Source organism: Myodes glareolus, chromosome 22, assembly GCF_982192425.1.
Source record: "Myodes glareolus chromosome 22, mMyoGla1.1, whole genome shotgun sequence".
Classification (NCBI taxonomy): Eukaryota; Metazoa; Chordata; class Mammalia; order Rodentia; family Cricetidae; genus Myodes; species Myodes glareolus.
This window is the reverse complement of record NC_142047.1, coordinates 48931368-48947698: the sequence shown is the minus strand read 5'-3', so window position 1 is coordinate 48947698 and position 16331 is coordinate 48931368. Positions and strand designations below refer to the sequence as shown.

The 16331-nt window shown below is 53.3% G+C and overlaps 2 protein-coding genes across 6 annotated transcripts in view; one reads left to right on the top strand and one right to left on the bottom strand.

Moving 5' to 3' along the window:
- Positions 1-262: 262 nt before the first annotated feature.
- On the top strand, positions 263-14828 carry Meak7 (MTOR associated protein MEAK7). Of its 5 annotated transcripts, XM_085681794.2 has the most exons (9): positions 994-1066; positions 3710-3900; positions 4751-4919; positions 7386-7616; positions 8497-8641; positions 9915-10343; positions 11585-11703; positions 13060-13239; positions 13659-14828. In XM_085681794.2, the coding sequence occupies exons 3-9, from the start codon at positions 4773-4775 to the stop codon at positions 13773-13775; spliced, it is 1368 nt and encodes a 455-aa protein (XP_085537920.2). In that variant the 5' UTR covers positions 994-1066; positions 3710-3900; positions 4751-4772; the 3' UTR covers positions 13776-14828. The 5 variants fall into 5 exon arrangements, with proteins under 5 accessions (XP_048293349.3, XP_048293345.3, XP_085537919.2 ...); XM_048437392.3 differs by lacking the exons at positions 994-1066; positions 3710-3900 and adding an exon at positions 263-559 and having other exon boundaries at positions 13158-13239; XM_048437388.3 differs by lacking the exons at positions 994-1066; positions 3710-3900 and adding an exon at positions 275-559.
- Positions 12586-16331, bottom strand: part of Atp2c2 (ATPase secretory pathway Ca2+ transporting 2) — a 62645-nt gene continuing 58899 nt past the window's right edge. The window contains exon 27 of the mRNA XM_087900466.1: positions 12586-12707. Coding sequence (XP_087756592.1) covers positions 12601-12707 — 107 coding nt within the window. The 3' untranslated portion in view covers positions 12586-12600. The remainder of the gene's footprint in view (positions 12708-16331) is intronic.

Here is a 16331-nt window from a genome sequence, read left to right as displayed (position 1 = left end):
CCCCCTCCCCCTCCCTCTCAGCTTTCTTTTTCTTTCTATACCCCAGGCTGGCCTTGAACTCACTGTGTAGACCAGGCTGTGTGGGTGTTATGCTTGATGTGCACCGTGTGTGCAATGCCTTGTGGAGGCCAGAAGAGGGCGTCAGATCCCTTGGAACCGGAGTTAAGCAGGCATGGGCTGACATGTGAGTTCTGCACCAGCGTCCTGTGCCAGAGCAGCAATGATCCTAACTTCTCTGTTACCTCTCCAGCCTCTGGTGTCATTTTTCCAGCTACAATTTCAAACAGCAAAGCTTCTGTTACTGTGGGCTTGGGAGGAGTCCTCTGTGCCGCTCGGATGGTGGAGTTCTCTGGAAGCGGCTGCATGTCAGTGGGGACATCACTGCTGGGAATCCTGAAGCTTCACTGCACTCTGCCTCTGCCGTGTTTGTCCCCAGCACCAGAAAAGGCCGGGTGGGACTGACAGAAACCTATTCCACCCTCCTGGCCAAAAGACCAGTTGGCATCTACTTCTGTGTGTCAAGTGCTACTACACTGGCCGGTAGGATGGACTGCAGGAGGTAAGGAGGTCAGCTTTTCCACTCTAGTCCTGGGGGGCTAGCCCCAGCTCCCTGTTCCCAGCATCCCTGCTCCCAGCATCTCTGTTCTGCTCCCAGCTCCCCTGTTGGGACCCCCCTCCCCCTTCTCCCAGGCTCCTTTCAATCAGGCCCCTGCTCTCAAACCTTCTGTTCTGCTCCCAGCCCCTCAGCACCTCCTCAAGCCCCCCCTCGCCTCCCCCCCCCCCCCCCCCCCCCGCCTTCGTAGATGACTGGCCGCTGTGTCACCCCCAACCCCAGGTGCTGCTCCTGGCAGACTCAAGCTCACCGCTCCCAGGCTCCGCCCCCTCCCTGTGAACTACAACCCCATTGGTTGAGCTTTTTACCGGGCTCCGCCTTTGAATTGACTTTCCCCAATTGGTGCTCACGACCGTTCGTCAGCGCTGTTGCTAGGGAATGGGTTGGGCGACCCGGGCAACCCTGGCGCCTAGGACACACCGGAAGGAGCTCGGTCCCCGTGAGCCGAGGCTGGTGAGCCGGAGATTGGGAGCTCTGGGGGAAGCTAGGTGTAGCTCAAGGAAGGAAGACCTGCGGGGCGGCCTCAGCAAGTCCCCAGGGAGCCTTCCCTCGGTCAGAGCTACTGTAGGAGAAACAGCGCCTGGGAATGGTGAAGCTGGGCGTGCCCAGGAGGCTGTGGGCCTGCCTTATTTTCCAAGAAAACCCAGGAGTTCCTTCAGAGCCGAGCTCAAATCCCAGTTAGGGAGAGGCGAGGGAGGTGCCCCGGTTTACATTCTTGCGGGAGGCTGGGCTGGAAGGAGCGTGGCCAGCCGCAGAGGCCCCAGTGGTCTCCAGGATTCAAACATGGACTTGATGTGGCTGCTCAGATGGGGTGGTGGACATTGACCCCAGGAACTACAGGGTCATGATCTCTTGGAGGCCTTATGGGAGGAGCCCCGAGTCACATCCCGGCCTGCCACCAGGAGCCTGGGGCTGCAGAGAAGCCATCCCGTGCTTTAGGGCAAATTCGAGGAGTCCCCTTCTAGTATTGTGAGCCCATCAGTGTCTGTTTTTGGCCACTGGAAAGCAGGACCAGGTACTCTGGATGGCTTCATTCAGTCTGATGCCTTAATTTTAAATGATTCATCTGAGATTATTAAAGCATAGCAGGGCACACTCCGTTTCAGGCCCTGGAGTAGTGACGTGGTGATGGGATTTCACAACCGGGAAGAGGCTGGGCTCCTCTGGGGGAATGGATCACCTGGTTGGGGGAGGAGAAAGGACCGATTAGCTAATAAGGACGGTGGAGTATGGAGGATGGGCTGTTGCTGAGATTGGATTGTTTAAGGAAGTGCACCTGTGGGCTTAGGGAACTTAAACTCTGGGCAGGCAAAGGCTTGCCCCGTGATTGTCCCCAGGTGAGAAAGCGGTCATGTGCACCTTGTTATGGAGCAAGTGTTCGGTGGGTCACCTTTGCTCAGTTTGTGCCTGCAGAGCTCTGGCCCTGTGTGGAGGATGGCCGGGACTATGATTATGGGTGACCTTCAGGGGACCCCCCTGTTTGGTCCCTGCCCTGCGTTCTCATCCAGCCATAGCCGGATGCTTTGTGGCGGTGAGGAGGTTCTGTGCCCTGTAAGATGTTCTCTGCCCAGTGGATGTGAGCAGTACCCCCCTGTCCCCACGCCCCACCACGGACCTTTTTTTTTTTTAATATAAGAAAAATGGCTCTGACCCTTGTCAAATGTCCCTTCTGGGATACAAGGCTCATACTCACTGCTACAGCTGACCTTACAGTAACTGAGCGCCTTCACCCACGAAGGGTGGATAAAAGTTGGCAGGGGAAGGCTGTCCCATGTACCCAGGTGTTCCCATAGAGGTCCTGGACACTAGAGAGAACCTAGCTCTGACTGCATTGCTACCTGGACACACCAAAGACCTTTCTCCTGGAAGCTGACAGATTTCTGGCCACATGACAATGCTTGTAGCTGGGGGTGGGGACAGCGTGGAGCCTGAGAACCATTCTTGCCTCAGTTGTGGGAGGAGACAGGCTGCCTTTTAGCTGTAGTAGCTGGGGCGGTACAGGGCATAGAGCTGTAGTCTCAAGATCCCTCCCCAGTCTTCCTGAGCTGTGGGCTTTAGACCTGCCTTTCCCCTGCAGGCTGCACCCCCTTACCATGCAGCCGCCCTCCCCCTCCCCCTTCGCCACAGAGCAGCTGCTCTGGCTCTGTCCTGGCATCTGGCCCTATCCCATGCTGCCCCTGGTTTGTTTTCTGTTCAAACCTGGCTTGTTTTCTGTTCAAGACTGGGTGCTTAGCAATTACTTTCTCCATAAGTTGGGTCCCCACTGTGGCTTCTTGCTGTCAGGCCGTGGATATGTAGGTGATGTCACTGAGCAGGGGCAGGCCATGCACAGTGGGACAAGTGGTATTGACCAGGGGGGGGGTGCCTGTAGGTCACGGTGGGCTTGAGGAGGGTACAGGGAGAAAGTGGCAAGGTTTTTGGTGGCTTGGTGAATCCACACGTGCGCCTTTTGGTAAGCAGAGAACCCGAGAATGCTTGTGTAGCCACAGGTGATGTCCTGGTTAGGGGTGCTCAGCCTTATGCACCTAACGAGTTTTCTGTGTGTCAGCTGATAGTCACAAGGGACAGGGCTGCAGCAGAGGCATTGTTCAGCCTCCCTGTGCAGGGCAAGAACAGGCACCATGCGCATCTGCACATGAGCCGGTGTTGGCCTCTCCCCATCTCCATGACCACCAACCATTTCCTCCTTCCTAGTTACGCTCCAGCCCTCTGTATTCTCTTGCTTCTCAGTTGGAAATTAAAGACACCGAGCCACTGAACTGTCCCTTCCCTTAGAGTCCTCCCCACACCACTCAGGACAGCTTGGAGTCCATTCTGTGCCCTCCCTACAACCCTGGTCTGCAGTTCTGACCCCAGGCCTGGGCCTGTATTGGCATTTTTCATTGTCATTGTCCCAACCCTGACTTAGGTCACTTCACAGCTGTCCCCACGTGGTTCCCCATAGGCGGATGGCTTCAGTGAACTGCAGAAGCAATGTCCCTTTCCCTGTACTTCCAAGCCTGAGTGACTGGCATAGCTGTCGCCTGGACATCCGAAGTCCACCCTTCTAGCTGTTTTGAAGCACACTCTTCTTTACTGTCCCCCTCCTGAGCACAGGACTCTGTACCTTCCCCTCAACAATGTGACATTGCGTCTGGGGAATCAACCAGGAAGACTGACAACCTGACTGAGCGCCATATGGCTGAGTTGCTGCTTAGAGTTGCAGTCCCAGGGGTCTGCTCCGTGTGACTGCACAGGCTGTGTCCCTGGAGGGATGGGGTTCAGCTGTGCTGCTCTCTGGTTAGGAGGTGAGGCCAGCCTTGTGCTCTTGGATGTGGGGTGCAGCTGGGTCTCTTTAGATCGATTGTTGTGTCTGTGTGGGTTGGGCTGAGTGAGCCCCTTTCCAGCCCGCTTCTGTGGGTAGTGCTCTGGTGAGCCCTCTGGCGGGACACGTCTTCTGGGGATACTTGGTAACATGCAAGCTGTCAAGAGCAGGGTCCCCCACTCCCCCTAAAAAAAGACAGCAAAGAACAAATGTGGGCAAGGAAGTGGAACCTTGTGCTGGGCTGGTGGGAGTGTAATTGGAGAACAAGATGGCAGCTCCTCCGAACATCAAGAGTCCCACTGTGCTGTGTCTGAGGCTTGAAGCCTGTGGGCGGAGTACAGAAACCTGCTGAGAGGGACCCGAGTCCATGGAATTACTGCCTGTAATAGACCCACAGTGGAAGCAGCCAGGTGCCTGCCAGTTGGTGACTGGCGACCAAAATGTGGTATGTCCACACTGTGGCATATTATTCAGCTATGAAAAGGAGTGAGGTATTTGATACGTTACTATGTAGCCAGTTCTGGCTGCAAGCTCATGGGTACCACCACTGGTGCTTCAGTCTCCTGAATGTTAGGATTATGGGCTGTGCCACTACGCCAGGGCCAAGTAGTGTGGTTTTAAATGAAGAGTTCGGGCTGCTTCAGCTGACTCGAGGGATCAGGAGGGGGCCTTTGTGCTTCGCTTGTGGCAGCTGCTAATTTCTACCCCATCAGACCAGAATGCCCATCGGAAGGACTTTAGCTGTGTTTTGCAGTGAGTGGGTCGCTCGCTACCGTGGGTTTTCAGTATTTCGGTGACCTCATATTGTAACTCTCTCTCTTCCCGGTCTGCAGAGAGCTCCGGACACCAGGCAAGATGGGAAATGCCAAGAGCCTGTCGAGCCAGAATATGGGCTCCAAGTTCCTGCCTGAGGAGCAGGCTGAGGTGGATAGGCTGTTTGGTGTCCTGTCATCTAATAAAGGTGGCTCGGCAGCGAGGACGTTCTCTCTGGAGGCGCTAAAGGCAAGAGCGACCGCGTGGTGGGGGATTTGGGGTCTACAGGTGCGCTAAGCACTAACAAGCTGGTTTTGGTGACTGGCCCCTGGTTTTGACATTGTATACTCCATGACTGTGTCACAGCTCTGTCCTTGTAGGGTAGAAAGCAGCCATGGGCCATGGATGAACAACACCCCCACTCTGTTTTTTGGTGTATAGCCATAGCTTGTCTAGCCTGGAATTCACTGTATAGCTCAGGCTGGCCTTGAACTGACAGTAGCTCTCTCCCCTCAGCCCTCCGAGCGCTGGTGCAAAAATGCATTGTCTTCTATGTGCTAAATCAAGGACCTGGTGCCAGGCCTGGCTGTGTGTGCTTGTAGTCCACACCCTCAGGAGGCTGACGGGAGGATTGCTGAGCCTACATAGTGAGGCCTTGTCTCAGAAAACAGGAAGAAGGGTCAGAGGGAAGGTGGAAGCAAGGGGAGAGGGAACTTGGAACGGACTGTGACCGGACAGCATTCAGGCTATTTATAACTTGGCGTGACATCAGGAGGAGGAGCAGCTGCCTCCTCCGGGTGGCGGTCTAGAGCCATGCTTGATGCCCCAGCTGTCAGTGGCCTCTAGAAGGTGTTCTTGATACCAGGGAGTTTTGTGGCACTTCCCGCTCAGTACCAGAGTCTCAAAGAAGTGAGAACTGGCCATGTCCTCAGGGCGACTGCCCTGCTCCTCAGAACGTGGACATAAGCAAGCATCAGCTTACTCCCAGAGACTGGGCATAGGTGTAGTCTACGAAGCCATTCTAAAACTTCATCTTCTAGGGCAGCGGTTCTCAACCTGTGGGTCATGACCCCTTTGAGGGGTCACCTAAGACCATCAAGAAACACAGACATTTGCATTATTATTCATAACAGTTTTGAAGTAGCAAAGAGAATAATTTTATGTTTGGGGGTTACCACAACCAGAACTGTATTAAAGGGTTGCAGCATTAGGAAGGCTGAGAACCAATGCTCCACAGAGCACATAGAAGGCAGCAGATAGGGGCTCCGAGGATTCACTGCCGCATTCAGCCAACCAGCTGCTCCAGGCTTTGTGGGAGCCCCACATGCGGTATATGTGCATATGTGTGCACGTGCATGGGAATGTGTGGCTGACTGAGGTGCAGCCGAACATGCATGCAGCTGGAGCAGAGAGATCAGTCACTTATTGAGGTACACGGTGACAAGTTGCTGTGAGGCTTGCTGGCTCTTCTTTGGGGGGGCAGTCGTGGCTTCTGTGCCTCAGCACTTTGAGGACCACCCTCTCCACGTGTGAGGGATGAGCCTGCCAGCAATGACAGCATTTGGTAGGGACAGGCTAGGGGTGCCCTGAGCTGTTGGGGGGATCCAGCCCTGACCCCGCTCTGCAGGACACCTTGGTGGGAAACACTCCCTCTCCACTTTTTTGTAACCTCTGGGTCTAAACAGATTTGACGGTTCCAGCCATTTGCAGAATGTTAAGGTCTTAAGAGCCGGTTGGTCTAATGGCCGGTGCTGTAGCTCAGTGGGAGGGTGTTACCTGGCGTGGATGAGGCTCTGGGTGCCCTCTGCCGCACTGCAAAAGAGAATAAAGAGGGGGCTAGAGAGGTGGCTCAGAGGTTAAGAGCACTGACTGCTCTTCCAGAGGTCCTGAGTTCAATTCCCGGCAACCACTTGGTGGCTCACAACCATGGAGATCTGGTGTCCCCTACTGTCCTATAGGATATATGTAGGCAGAATACTGTATACATAATAAATAAAATCTAAAAAAAGAAAAAAAGAAAAGAAAAAAAGAGAATAGAGGGACAAGTAGTTTGAGGCCTGGCAGGAGTAAGAGCTAGCTAATGGCAGAGACCACACTAGCTCTCCACAGGCGTGGCCCACACATTCATGAGCTCAGACAGGTCCTGCAGCCACAAGAATCGATGAAGATGGGGCCCTAAGCAGAGTGAGGAGCAGAGGCATGAAGGACAAGTCTGGCCAGGGAGGACTGGAGGGGGAGGGGCAGGCAACGGACCAGACAGGAAGTATCTGATGGACATGATGAACTGGAGTGCTTTGGCTTTTTCCTTTTTATTTAATCAACAAATTAATTAGTTTTCTGAGGTAGGGTTTCTCTGTCATGGAACTCACTATGTAAACCAGGCTGGCCTTGAACTCAGAGATCTGCCAGCCTCTGCCTCCTAAGCGCTGGGACTAAAGACGTGCGCTGCCACCACCACCTGGCTTTTTTGCCCTCTCACTACTAGAGATCAAACCCCGGGCCTTCCACAGGGCGGTGAGCTCTCTCCCACTGAGCTCCACCCCAGCCTGAGCTGGTACACTTTGGGAGGAGCCTCTGGTTGGGGAGATGGTACTGTGGGGTTATTGGAAGGTTATGCAGCCACAGGCGGCGTCTGTGGGGAGCTGTGGTTGGGCTTGTCCTCAGCTTGTTTTCCCATGAACCCTGCCTTAGAGCTCTTCTGTCTGTCCCCAACAGAGCCACGTCAAGGAGGCTCTTCCTCCGGTGATGGTCACCAGGCTGTATAACGGCATGTGGAGGGTCAAGGCGACCCACAAGGCACAAGAGGGCAGCAGGAATGTCTCCCGGGAGCAGTTCACAGTGTTCCTGTTCCACCTGTTGAAAGGCAGCTTCGAGGAGAAGGGCCACATGGTTATGAAAATGATCGTCACTGCAGAGGGTCCTGTGAAGGCCAGAGACGTCCAGAAGGTAGACACTTGGTGTGCTGGCGGGGTACTTGGAATGGGGCTTAGGTAATGATGGCATCGTGATGCTGGCCAGCCTCCCCTGAGTCCATACAACAGCTTGGTTGATTCGGAGCTCTTGAACTAGTTTTGGCAAACTTTCAGGTGAACTAAGTGTGTTATTTGGAGAATGAACACCGGGGCCTGGAGAGATGGCTCAGTGTCTTAAGAGTACTGGCTTTCATTCCCAGCAACCACATGGTGCCTCACAACCATCTGTAACGAGATCTGATGCCCTTTTCTGGCCTGCAGGCATTCATGCAGACAGAGCACTCATACGTAAAATATATACATAGATAAAATTTAAAGAAAAAGAATGATAGCCAGGCCTGGGGGCATAGGCCTGACATCCCAGCTACTCAAGAGGGTCAGAGGCCAGCCTAGGCACCTTGGTAAGACCCTGTGTTGGAATTTAACAGAAAGGGGAAGAGGATTAGGGTGTATTATCGCTTGGTAGGATTTTCACATAACATCCGCAAAGCCCATGGTTCCGTCCCCAGCAGCTCATACAGCAGGTATAGTGGCCCACATCTGTAATCCCACCACTTGGCAGGTAGAGGCAGGAGGATCAGGAGTTCAAGGTCATCCTCAGGTACATAGTAAGTTTGAGGTCAGTCTTGGCTACATGAAACCCTCTCTTTCTCTCAGTTTTGGGGCCAGTTTGGGCTACGTAAGATGCTAAGAAAAGAAGAAAAAGAATACACGAATAGCTACCTGAAGTAGGGGCGTGTTCAAGCTGTGGTCCACTGTGGTTGGTACTGAAAAGATAAACATTGCCATCTTCACAGCCATGCACTGGGAGTGGGTCGGGGATGGCTTGGCTCTAACGGCGAAGTATCTCCCAGTTCACAGAGGAGCTGGTGACCTCTGTGGTGCACGTGCTGACCCACCGGCATGAACTTCGAGGCTGGACTGGGAGGAAATCCACAGTGTCCGCCACCAGTGTGCAGGCCATGGCTGCCCAACTGCTCTCAGAGATGAAGTTTCAAGGCAAGTGTCGGACTGTCCTCTGATTCAGACCTTGGCATGGTGGGGTTGCCACAGTCGCTGGTACTGTAGCCTCCCAGGGAAGATCTGCTGTGGTGTGTGCCAGTCTCCCTTGCTCTGTGATTGCTATGGGATGTCCTTGTGCAGAAGCCATTATGACGTCACACTTCCTCCTCTGGTTTTAGTGCCTGAAATCTGTCTTTCTTGGTCAGTCTAGTAGAAAGGGTCTCAATATTTTTGTTTTGATTTAAAAAAATTGTGTGTGTGTGTGTGTGTGCGCACGCGCGCACACGCACAGGCAGGTGCCTGTGAAGAGGTCAACAGATCTGAATTGGAGTTACAGGCAGGTGCTTCCATCTTATTTTTTGAGACAGTCTCTCACTGAATCTGGGGCCCGTCAGTTGGCTACGCGACTGGTCCAGAAATCCTCCTGTCTCTGTCTCTGCTCACCATTGCTGAGGTTAGATGCAGCCAGGGATCTGAACTCACGTTTTCAGGTTTGCTTGACAGGTACTTGACCAACCAAGCCATCTCCTTAGCCCCCGTTGTTTCTTAAGGTTTAAATGACTAACCCGAGGTCTCCCCGCTTCAGTAGAGGTGTTCGTCACTGCTATTTGGCTCCTTAGCTGCACCCAGAGGTTGCCATGTGCTGCTTTAGTTGGCATTCAGCTCAGTGTCCTTTCAATTTACCATACATTTAATTTTATTTATGTGTGCCTGTATGTGCACATGCATGTGGGTGTCTACAGAGACCAGAAGAGGGCGTCAGATCTTCTGGAGCTGGAGTTATAGGCACTTGAGAGCCACCAGATGTGGGTGTTGGAAATCCAACATTACCACAGGGTGTGGTGGTGCATGCCTTTAGCTCCGGCATTTGGGAGGCAGAGGCAGGCGGATCTCTGCACAAGGCCAGCCTGGTCTATAAAGCAAGATCCAGGACAGCTAGAGCTGTTACACAGAGAAACCCTGTCTCAAAAAGCCAAAAATAAATAAATAAAACAAAATTATACAAAGTAACAGAGACATGAGTTTTGCTAATATATCCAAAGTATGCTTATAATCCATCAGTGTGAATATTGCAGTATTTTACAGTAAGTTTTCATTCCGGGTGTTTGAAATTGGGAGTGCTCATTAGACTTACGGCATGCCTCAGCTCAGGGGAGCCACCGCCCCAGTTCACAGTCACATGTGACTGGTTCTTAAATCGGTTATGGCAGGCTTGGATGGTTGCTGTAAGGTGACACAGTGGGCTCACTGTTGCTGTCCCTTTCCATAGATGGCCACAAGTTTCGGGGGCCTCAGTGCCTGGACCAGGTCTGCGACCAAACCGTGATTGAGGACTGGGTGTTCCATGTCCCTCACGTGGGCCTGTTTCTGAGTGTGGTCATCCATCGGGGCCTTCGCCTCCTGAACTCATCCCTGGACCTTTCCACGCTGGTCCCCGAGCGCCACGTGGATCAGGGGCAGCCGTTTGAGAGCATCCTGGACGTGCTGCCGGTCATCTACCTCAACTCCCACCTGGCCGTAGAGCAGCAGCACCGCTGGCGCCTGCTCTTCTCCACACAGCTCCACGGACAGAGCTTTTCCCAGCTGTGCAGCCACATCACACACCAGGGGCCCTGCCTGGTTGTCCTCGAGGACAGGGATGGCTATGTCTTCGGTGGCTTTGCCTCCCGTTCTTGGGAGGTCAAGCCTCAGTTTCAAGGTAAGACTTCCAAGACCGTAGTAGGGGCTATGCTGGCCAGCACTGTCACCTCGACACAGCCTAGAATCCCTGGGTGGAGAGTCTAAGACGCTATCCAGAGCGGGTTGTTGATTGACGTGGGAAGACTCGCCTACTGTTGCTGGTCCTAAACTGTACACACGTAAAGAAAGCAGGCCGAGAGAGTGGACATTGTCGATGTAGTCTTTTCCCTCTGCTGTGACTGTGGTTCTGGTGTGCCTAGCTGCCTGAGTTCTTGCCTCAACTTCCCCAAAATGGTGGACCATTACCTAGAATTATGAGCCCAGTAGTCCCCTTTCCCTGTGTTGCTTATGGTCCAGGTCTTAGCACAGCAACAGACAGGAAGCTAGGACACTTTTTTTTAATATATAATTTCTTTTACTGATTTTTATTGAGCTCTACATTTTTCTCTGTTCCCCTCTCTGCCTCTCTCCTCCCCCCTTCAGCCCTCCCCCAAAGTCCCCATGCTCCCAATTTATTCAGGCGATCTTGTCTTTTTCTACTTCCCATGTAGATTAGATCTATGTAAGTCTCTCTTAGTGTAGGACACTTATTTTTGTTGCTTGACCAACTACCTGACAAGAGCAGCCAGAGATGGGGAGGCTGTGTCACAGTTTGCAAGGGTACAGTTCATCATGGTGGACCGGGCAGGGTGGCAGGAGCAGGTGACGGCTGCTCGTCTACATCTGGTGGGTTAAGAAGTAGTGAGGTTGGAGAGACGGCTCAGAGGTTAGAGCACCGTCCCCAAGTCCAAGTGCCCAGGTGTTGCCAGGTTGGCAGGTGGGTCCGTCTGGAAACAGCTGCCTCGGGCTCTGCAGCATGTGCTGTTGGCCATGTTGTCTAGGGCAGGGCAGCACTACCCTCTCCAGAGGCTCCAGGGCAGGCTGCACTCCCCCCTCACTGTGCCCTGCAGGCTCAGCTCCTCGCAGATGAACCCCACTTCCTCCAGAGCCTTTGCACTGACCTCAGGCAGCGCTGCAGGTCTCCGATCCTGGAGCCTTCGGAGCCTTCAGCTTCTCCATCTGGGTCTCTAGACATCCGTAAGACTTGTTTTGTGTGGTGTCTGGGACCTGCCCTCTGCTTACCAAGATTGCACTCCACACCACTCCTAAGTATGCATAAGCTCTTCGTTGCTGCATTCTGGCATGCGACCTGCCGGCGTTTGTAGTTCTTTGTGTCTGGCTCAGAGGCAGTGACTCGTGCCTTGGCTCTCTCACTTCCAGGGGACAATAAATGCTTCCTGTTCTCCATCACGCCCAGCATGGCCACGTACATGTACACGGGCTACAATGACCACTTCATGTACTTGAATCACGGACAGCAGACCATGCCCAATGGACTGGTAAGCAGATGGGAAGGGGGTGTCCTGCCAGTCATGGGGGAGTGCTTTCTGTGTGTCTGTCCCTCCTGCTGAGAGCCCAGCCCAGGGCACATCTTCCTTACCTTTGTTGGGCTTTCCTCTGTTGTGTGTAAACAGCCTGGCCCTTTCACTGGACCCCAAATGATTGGCCTGGGTCCCGAGAGGGTGTTGGGAGCAGACACATTACAAGGCCCTGCCATCCTACCTCACCCCTGTGTGTGCTGAGCCTGCACACCAAGGCTGTGTGCCAAGTTTAGTGGAGGTGGGAGACGCCTGAGCTGAGGGCTCTGGACGCTGGGTCTGGTCATTAGTAACTTACAAGACAGAAAGCAGGCTCTGCGTGTGTGGTCATGTTCTTACATGTTGATAGCTGGAGGAAGGAAAAGAGGGGAGAGAGTGGGGAAGGAAAGGGAAGGGATGGGGGAGAGGAGAAGAGAATGGAGGAGAGGGGAGAGGAGAGGAAGCTGGAGGCCAGGTCAGCAGTGGATGTGTGGAGGTACAGTGAGACAAACACCCACAAGGATGCCTGGCATGGGTGAGAGCCACCCAGCCTGTTGACCTTTTTCATTTCTCTTGATGAGTCTTCTGGGAAGGCCCAGTTCTGTACTTGCTGAGCTGAGCGCCAAGGAGATGTTCCCCTCTGCCAGCTAGAGAGGCTCAGGGGTTCAGTTCCAGGCTGATCCCAGAGCAAGTGGGAGGGACGTGGGCCAGGTCCCCAGGACACCAGAGTTTAGGCACCGTACCCCTGTCAGCGTGAGCCTAGCTGTCAGCTCCAGGAGTAGCCCCAACACCCGCAGGAACCACTCGCCTTTGGCCTGGGGACCAAAAGCGACTTCTAGTCGTAAGCTCAGATCTCTACACGTCCAAGATGGAAGCAGGTCATAGCTTGTCCTTCAGGCCCACTAGGAACAGGAAGGTTGGCGGAGGTGGCGTCAGGACAAAGCTGTCGAGGAGGCAGGGTAACAGCTGGCTTGATCTGACAGTACCTGTGTGGTGGGAAGAAAGGGTTTGAGTTGCCACTTCTAGCCTGCCAACTTTCCCAAGGGAGAGTCATGGGGTCAGGGTGCAGATGGGACACCCAGGGAGTCTGCAGATTGCCTAGTCTACTGTCCCCTGTGTGTAGCCTCACCCACCAGAGAGCTGTGGCGTGTGGTCTGTTGGTACCCATGACCACTTAGTAACTTGGAACGTGTTTACAATCACAGCCCCAGGAAACAAAGCTGCCCCTTGCATTCCTCCTTCCCTCGTGTCTCAGGCTGGCCAGGATCTCCTGGTTCTCTGGAGTGATCGATCAAACATGGCTGCCGACAGTGTCTTCTGTCTCCACTTGCTCCACAGGGCATGGGCGGGCAGCACAATTACTTTGGGCTTTGGGTGGATGCTGACTTTGGGAAAGGACACAGCAAAGCTAAGCCCACATGTACCACCTACAACAGCCCACAGTTGTCTGCTCAGGAGGACTTCCAATTTGATAAGATGGAGGTGTGGGGGCTCGGCGATCTCTCAGAGACATGTCTGGTGAGTTCTGCGTGGCCGTGACCTCATGTAGAGCCATGGCGTTCTGCTTGTTCTTACTCTGCCTGCCTTTCCTCCTGGGGAAGCTTGTCTTTACCAGTGATGGGCCATGCCTGGATACATGCAGCAAAATAGAGTATGGGTTTGCCTTGGAAGCGGGGACCTACCTAAGGTGTGCACCTGAGCCAGCTACGTGGCTCTTTGCCTTCCCTACCCGTCTCCAAGAACACTTGGTTTCTGCATCCCAGTGATGCAATTGCATCCCAGCCAGGGAGGTGTCAGGATACCCACGCCACTTGGCCTCTTCGTGGCTCTATTCTGATGAGCTGACCGCTGGGGGGGAGTGTCACTGTATATCTCAGATTGGGGGGCTGTTATCACCCCGTATGCTTCTGCATACGCTCACTCCCCTTCTTCCCAAGGTCAAGAACAAGAAGAGCATCCTTGACTCGGATCCTGCAGCCCAGTCCCTGCTGGAGATCAGTGGACGGACTCGCCACAGTGAGGGACTGCGGGAAGTCCCTGAAGACAATGACTGAGGCTCCTGAACTGTGGGCTTCCTGGAGCAAGGGCGGGGACTCCCCCAGGGATACAGTGCACAGGGCATCCAGATTTCTCACTGCCGGGGAGACAAAACCCTACAGGCCCTCTGCCCTGACTCTGGCTTAGCTTTAACACCAGCCACATCGCCACATCCAGGCCATCATGGATATACTTAATGGAACACAGCCACGCCAAAAGAAACCCCTCTGAAGCCATAATCGATGGGTGTTGCCTCCCAGGATCCCTATGCATAAGTTAGAACGTTGGCCTTATACTTTGTTCATTTCGTGTCGATGGAATCCAAGACAAAGAGGCTTGAAACCTGCCAGAACTGGTGATTGGTAGGGGCGTGTATTCTTGCCTCAGGAGGCGGCTGCATGCGTGGCCTTTGCTCTGGGTCTCAGTGGGCACCCTGATGACTCATCGTGAGTGGAAAGACAGAGGTGCTTAGAAGAACATCTTGGTACTTTGTAAGAACACTCTCAGTGCCACCATGGAACTTCTGGGTTTGTAGCGAAAGCTCTGGGGGCAGGACTCCTCAGAGCAGGTTTGGGATGGGGGTTCCCATCTACATTTCTCAACACTTTTTTTTTTAAATGAATCAGATGAGCAAATGGGCAAACTAGACCTATCTGCCCAGAGACCAAGTCATTACTCTGCTGCTAACTAAAATTTGAGGGCATTTGGAGGGAGCCAGAGTCTGGGTGCTTGCTTAATGGATGCCCGAGATCCATCCCTTAAGTCAGTGGTGGGTGATGTCCAGCCTTGGCTTGGAGTGGCAGCTTCTAGGTGCCTTCTCTGGGGTCACAGCTCAAGGCTCCTCAGAAGGATGGTGAGTGAGGGGACAGTGTAGACGTACTTGAGGAAGACTCCAGCGATCCCGGAAGACTGAAGAGGACGCAGGTGCTCAGGCTGCCCGTCACACTGTAAGTCATTCTTCTCTGAGACCTCTACCTCTTCCCTTTGCCTTGTGCTGCAAACCTCGACTTTACAGATCTCCTGTACCGTTTGCCTCAATTAAAAGCCATAATAAAGCCGGCATTTTTCCAGTTCCGCATTTTTTTTTTTTTTTTTTTGCCCAGGAATCTCCCGGAATACTCCATGTAACATCTTGAGCACAGCAGAAGGTCTGAGGCATGTACCTTCCAAACAAAAGTGCTATTTCTGTGTGTAGGGGGGTAGGTGTGTGGTGCAGACAAGGCCTGGGCCATTTTGGTTTTCTTGCTAAGACGCCAGTTGCCAGTGGTATGTGGGATAGAGAGAAAATACTGGAGTCTTTGGGCTACCCCATTGTAACCTCACAGGATTAGGCCACTGTGCTATGGAGTGGTTTTATTTGTAAAGATTTATTTATTTATTATGTATACAACATTCTGCCTCCATGTGTGCCCACATTCCAGAAGAGGGCACCAGATCTCATTACAGATGGTTGTGAGCCACCATGTGAGTACTGGGAATTGAACTCAGGACCTCTGGAAGAGCAGCCAGTGCTCTTAACCACTGAGCCATCTCTCCAGCCCTGGAGGTTTTTTTTTTTTAAAATAAAAATATAGAAACATAGTCCTGTCTCTCGTTGGTTGCAGACCTGTGGTGCCCATGGCTTGGTGTGACCCATTGGGAGGTCATGACACCACGGCCCTTATGCTTTCTGATCTCGGTGCTGACAAGAGCTCAAACCACAGATGGGATCCTGCTTCTCAAAACAGCACCCTAAAGACAGGAGGGCCTGACAGTCCTCTCAGGGTACCGGTGACAGGCTCTGCTTCTCCACACACGCCTGTAACAAACCTCTCAGGGCACGAATGTGTGTGGGGTGTCAGCCGGGCTCCAAGGAACTTCTCATTGCTTCTCATTGCTTCCGAATGAGGAGTGCAGTCTTTGGTGAAACTGGAGCAAGCATTCAGCTGTGAGCGCCCAAGACCTCCTGGGAGCCCAATCCAAGCCCAGAAAGTGCTAGAAGGAAGAGGTAAGAAACATGGGCCAGCTGCAAGCGTGGGTGTTGTTAGAATGTGTGCTTGAGCAAGGTGCTGGAAGGATGGAGATGGGAAAGGACAGCTCTGGGAAGGCATGCCCTGTTCTCCCTTGGGTTCCTCCGGAGGCCACCCTCTGCACACTGGACACAGCTGCGTTTGGACATGATATGTTTTCCAGTGGGGGTCACTCAGGGTTTCTGCATCTCCTTTCCTGCTGTTTCTTTCCGCTGTGCAGAGGCTCCACACTGTTAGGCAGGCCAGCATCTTTACTGGATCCTTCTTGTTGCCATAGCAACCATCACACGTCTGGCATTGTGTCTGGAGGATAAACTGAGTGACTAGTTGGTTTAAAAGATGCCTTTGCCCCCTTTCATTCCTTTTAGTAATGCTGTGGGATGCAACCCAAGACTTGGAGCATGCTAGGCAAGCACGCATTGCTGTGCCATGTCCCCAGCCCTTGGCTTTTGGATGCAGGGTCTCCTGTGTAGTCTAGGCTAGCCTTGGAGTCACAATTCCCCCTACTTGTGCCCCACCATGCCTGGCTGAGGTATGACAGAACTCTGGACCTCGTTTTACTCC

Excerpts from the sequence above, each read along its gene's own strand:
- Meak7 (XM_048437388.3), top strand. Across the intron at positions 7,617-8,496 it reads AGGCCAGAGACGTCCAGAAG|TTCACAGAGGAGCTGGTGAC; the intron begins GTAGACACTTGG and ends AGTATCTCCCAG. Across the intron at positions 13,240-13,658 it reads ATCTCTCAGAGACATGTCTG|GTCAAGAACAAGAAGAGCAT; the intron begins GTGAGTTCTGCG and ends CTTCTTCCCAAG.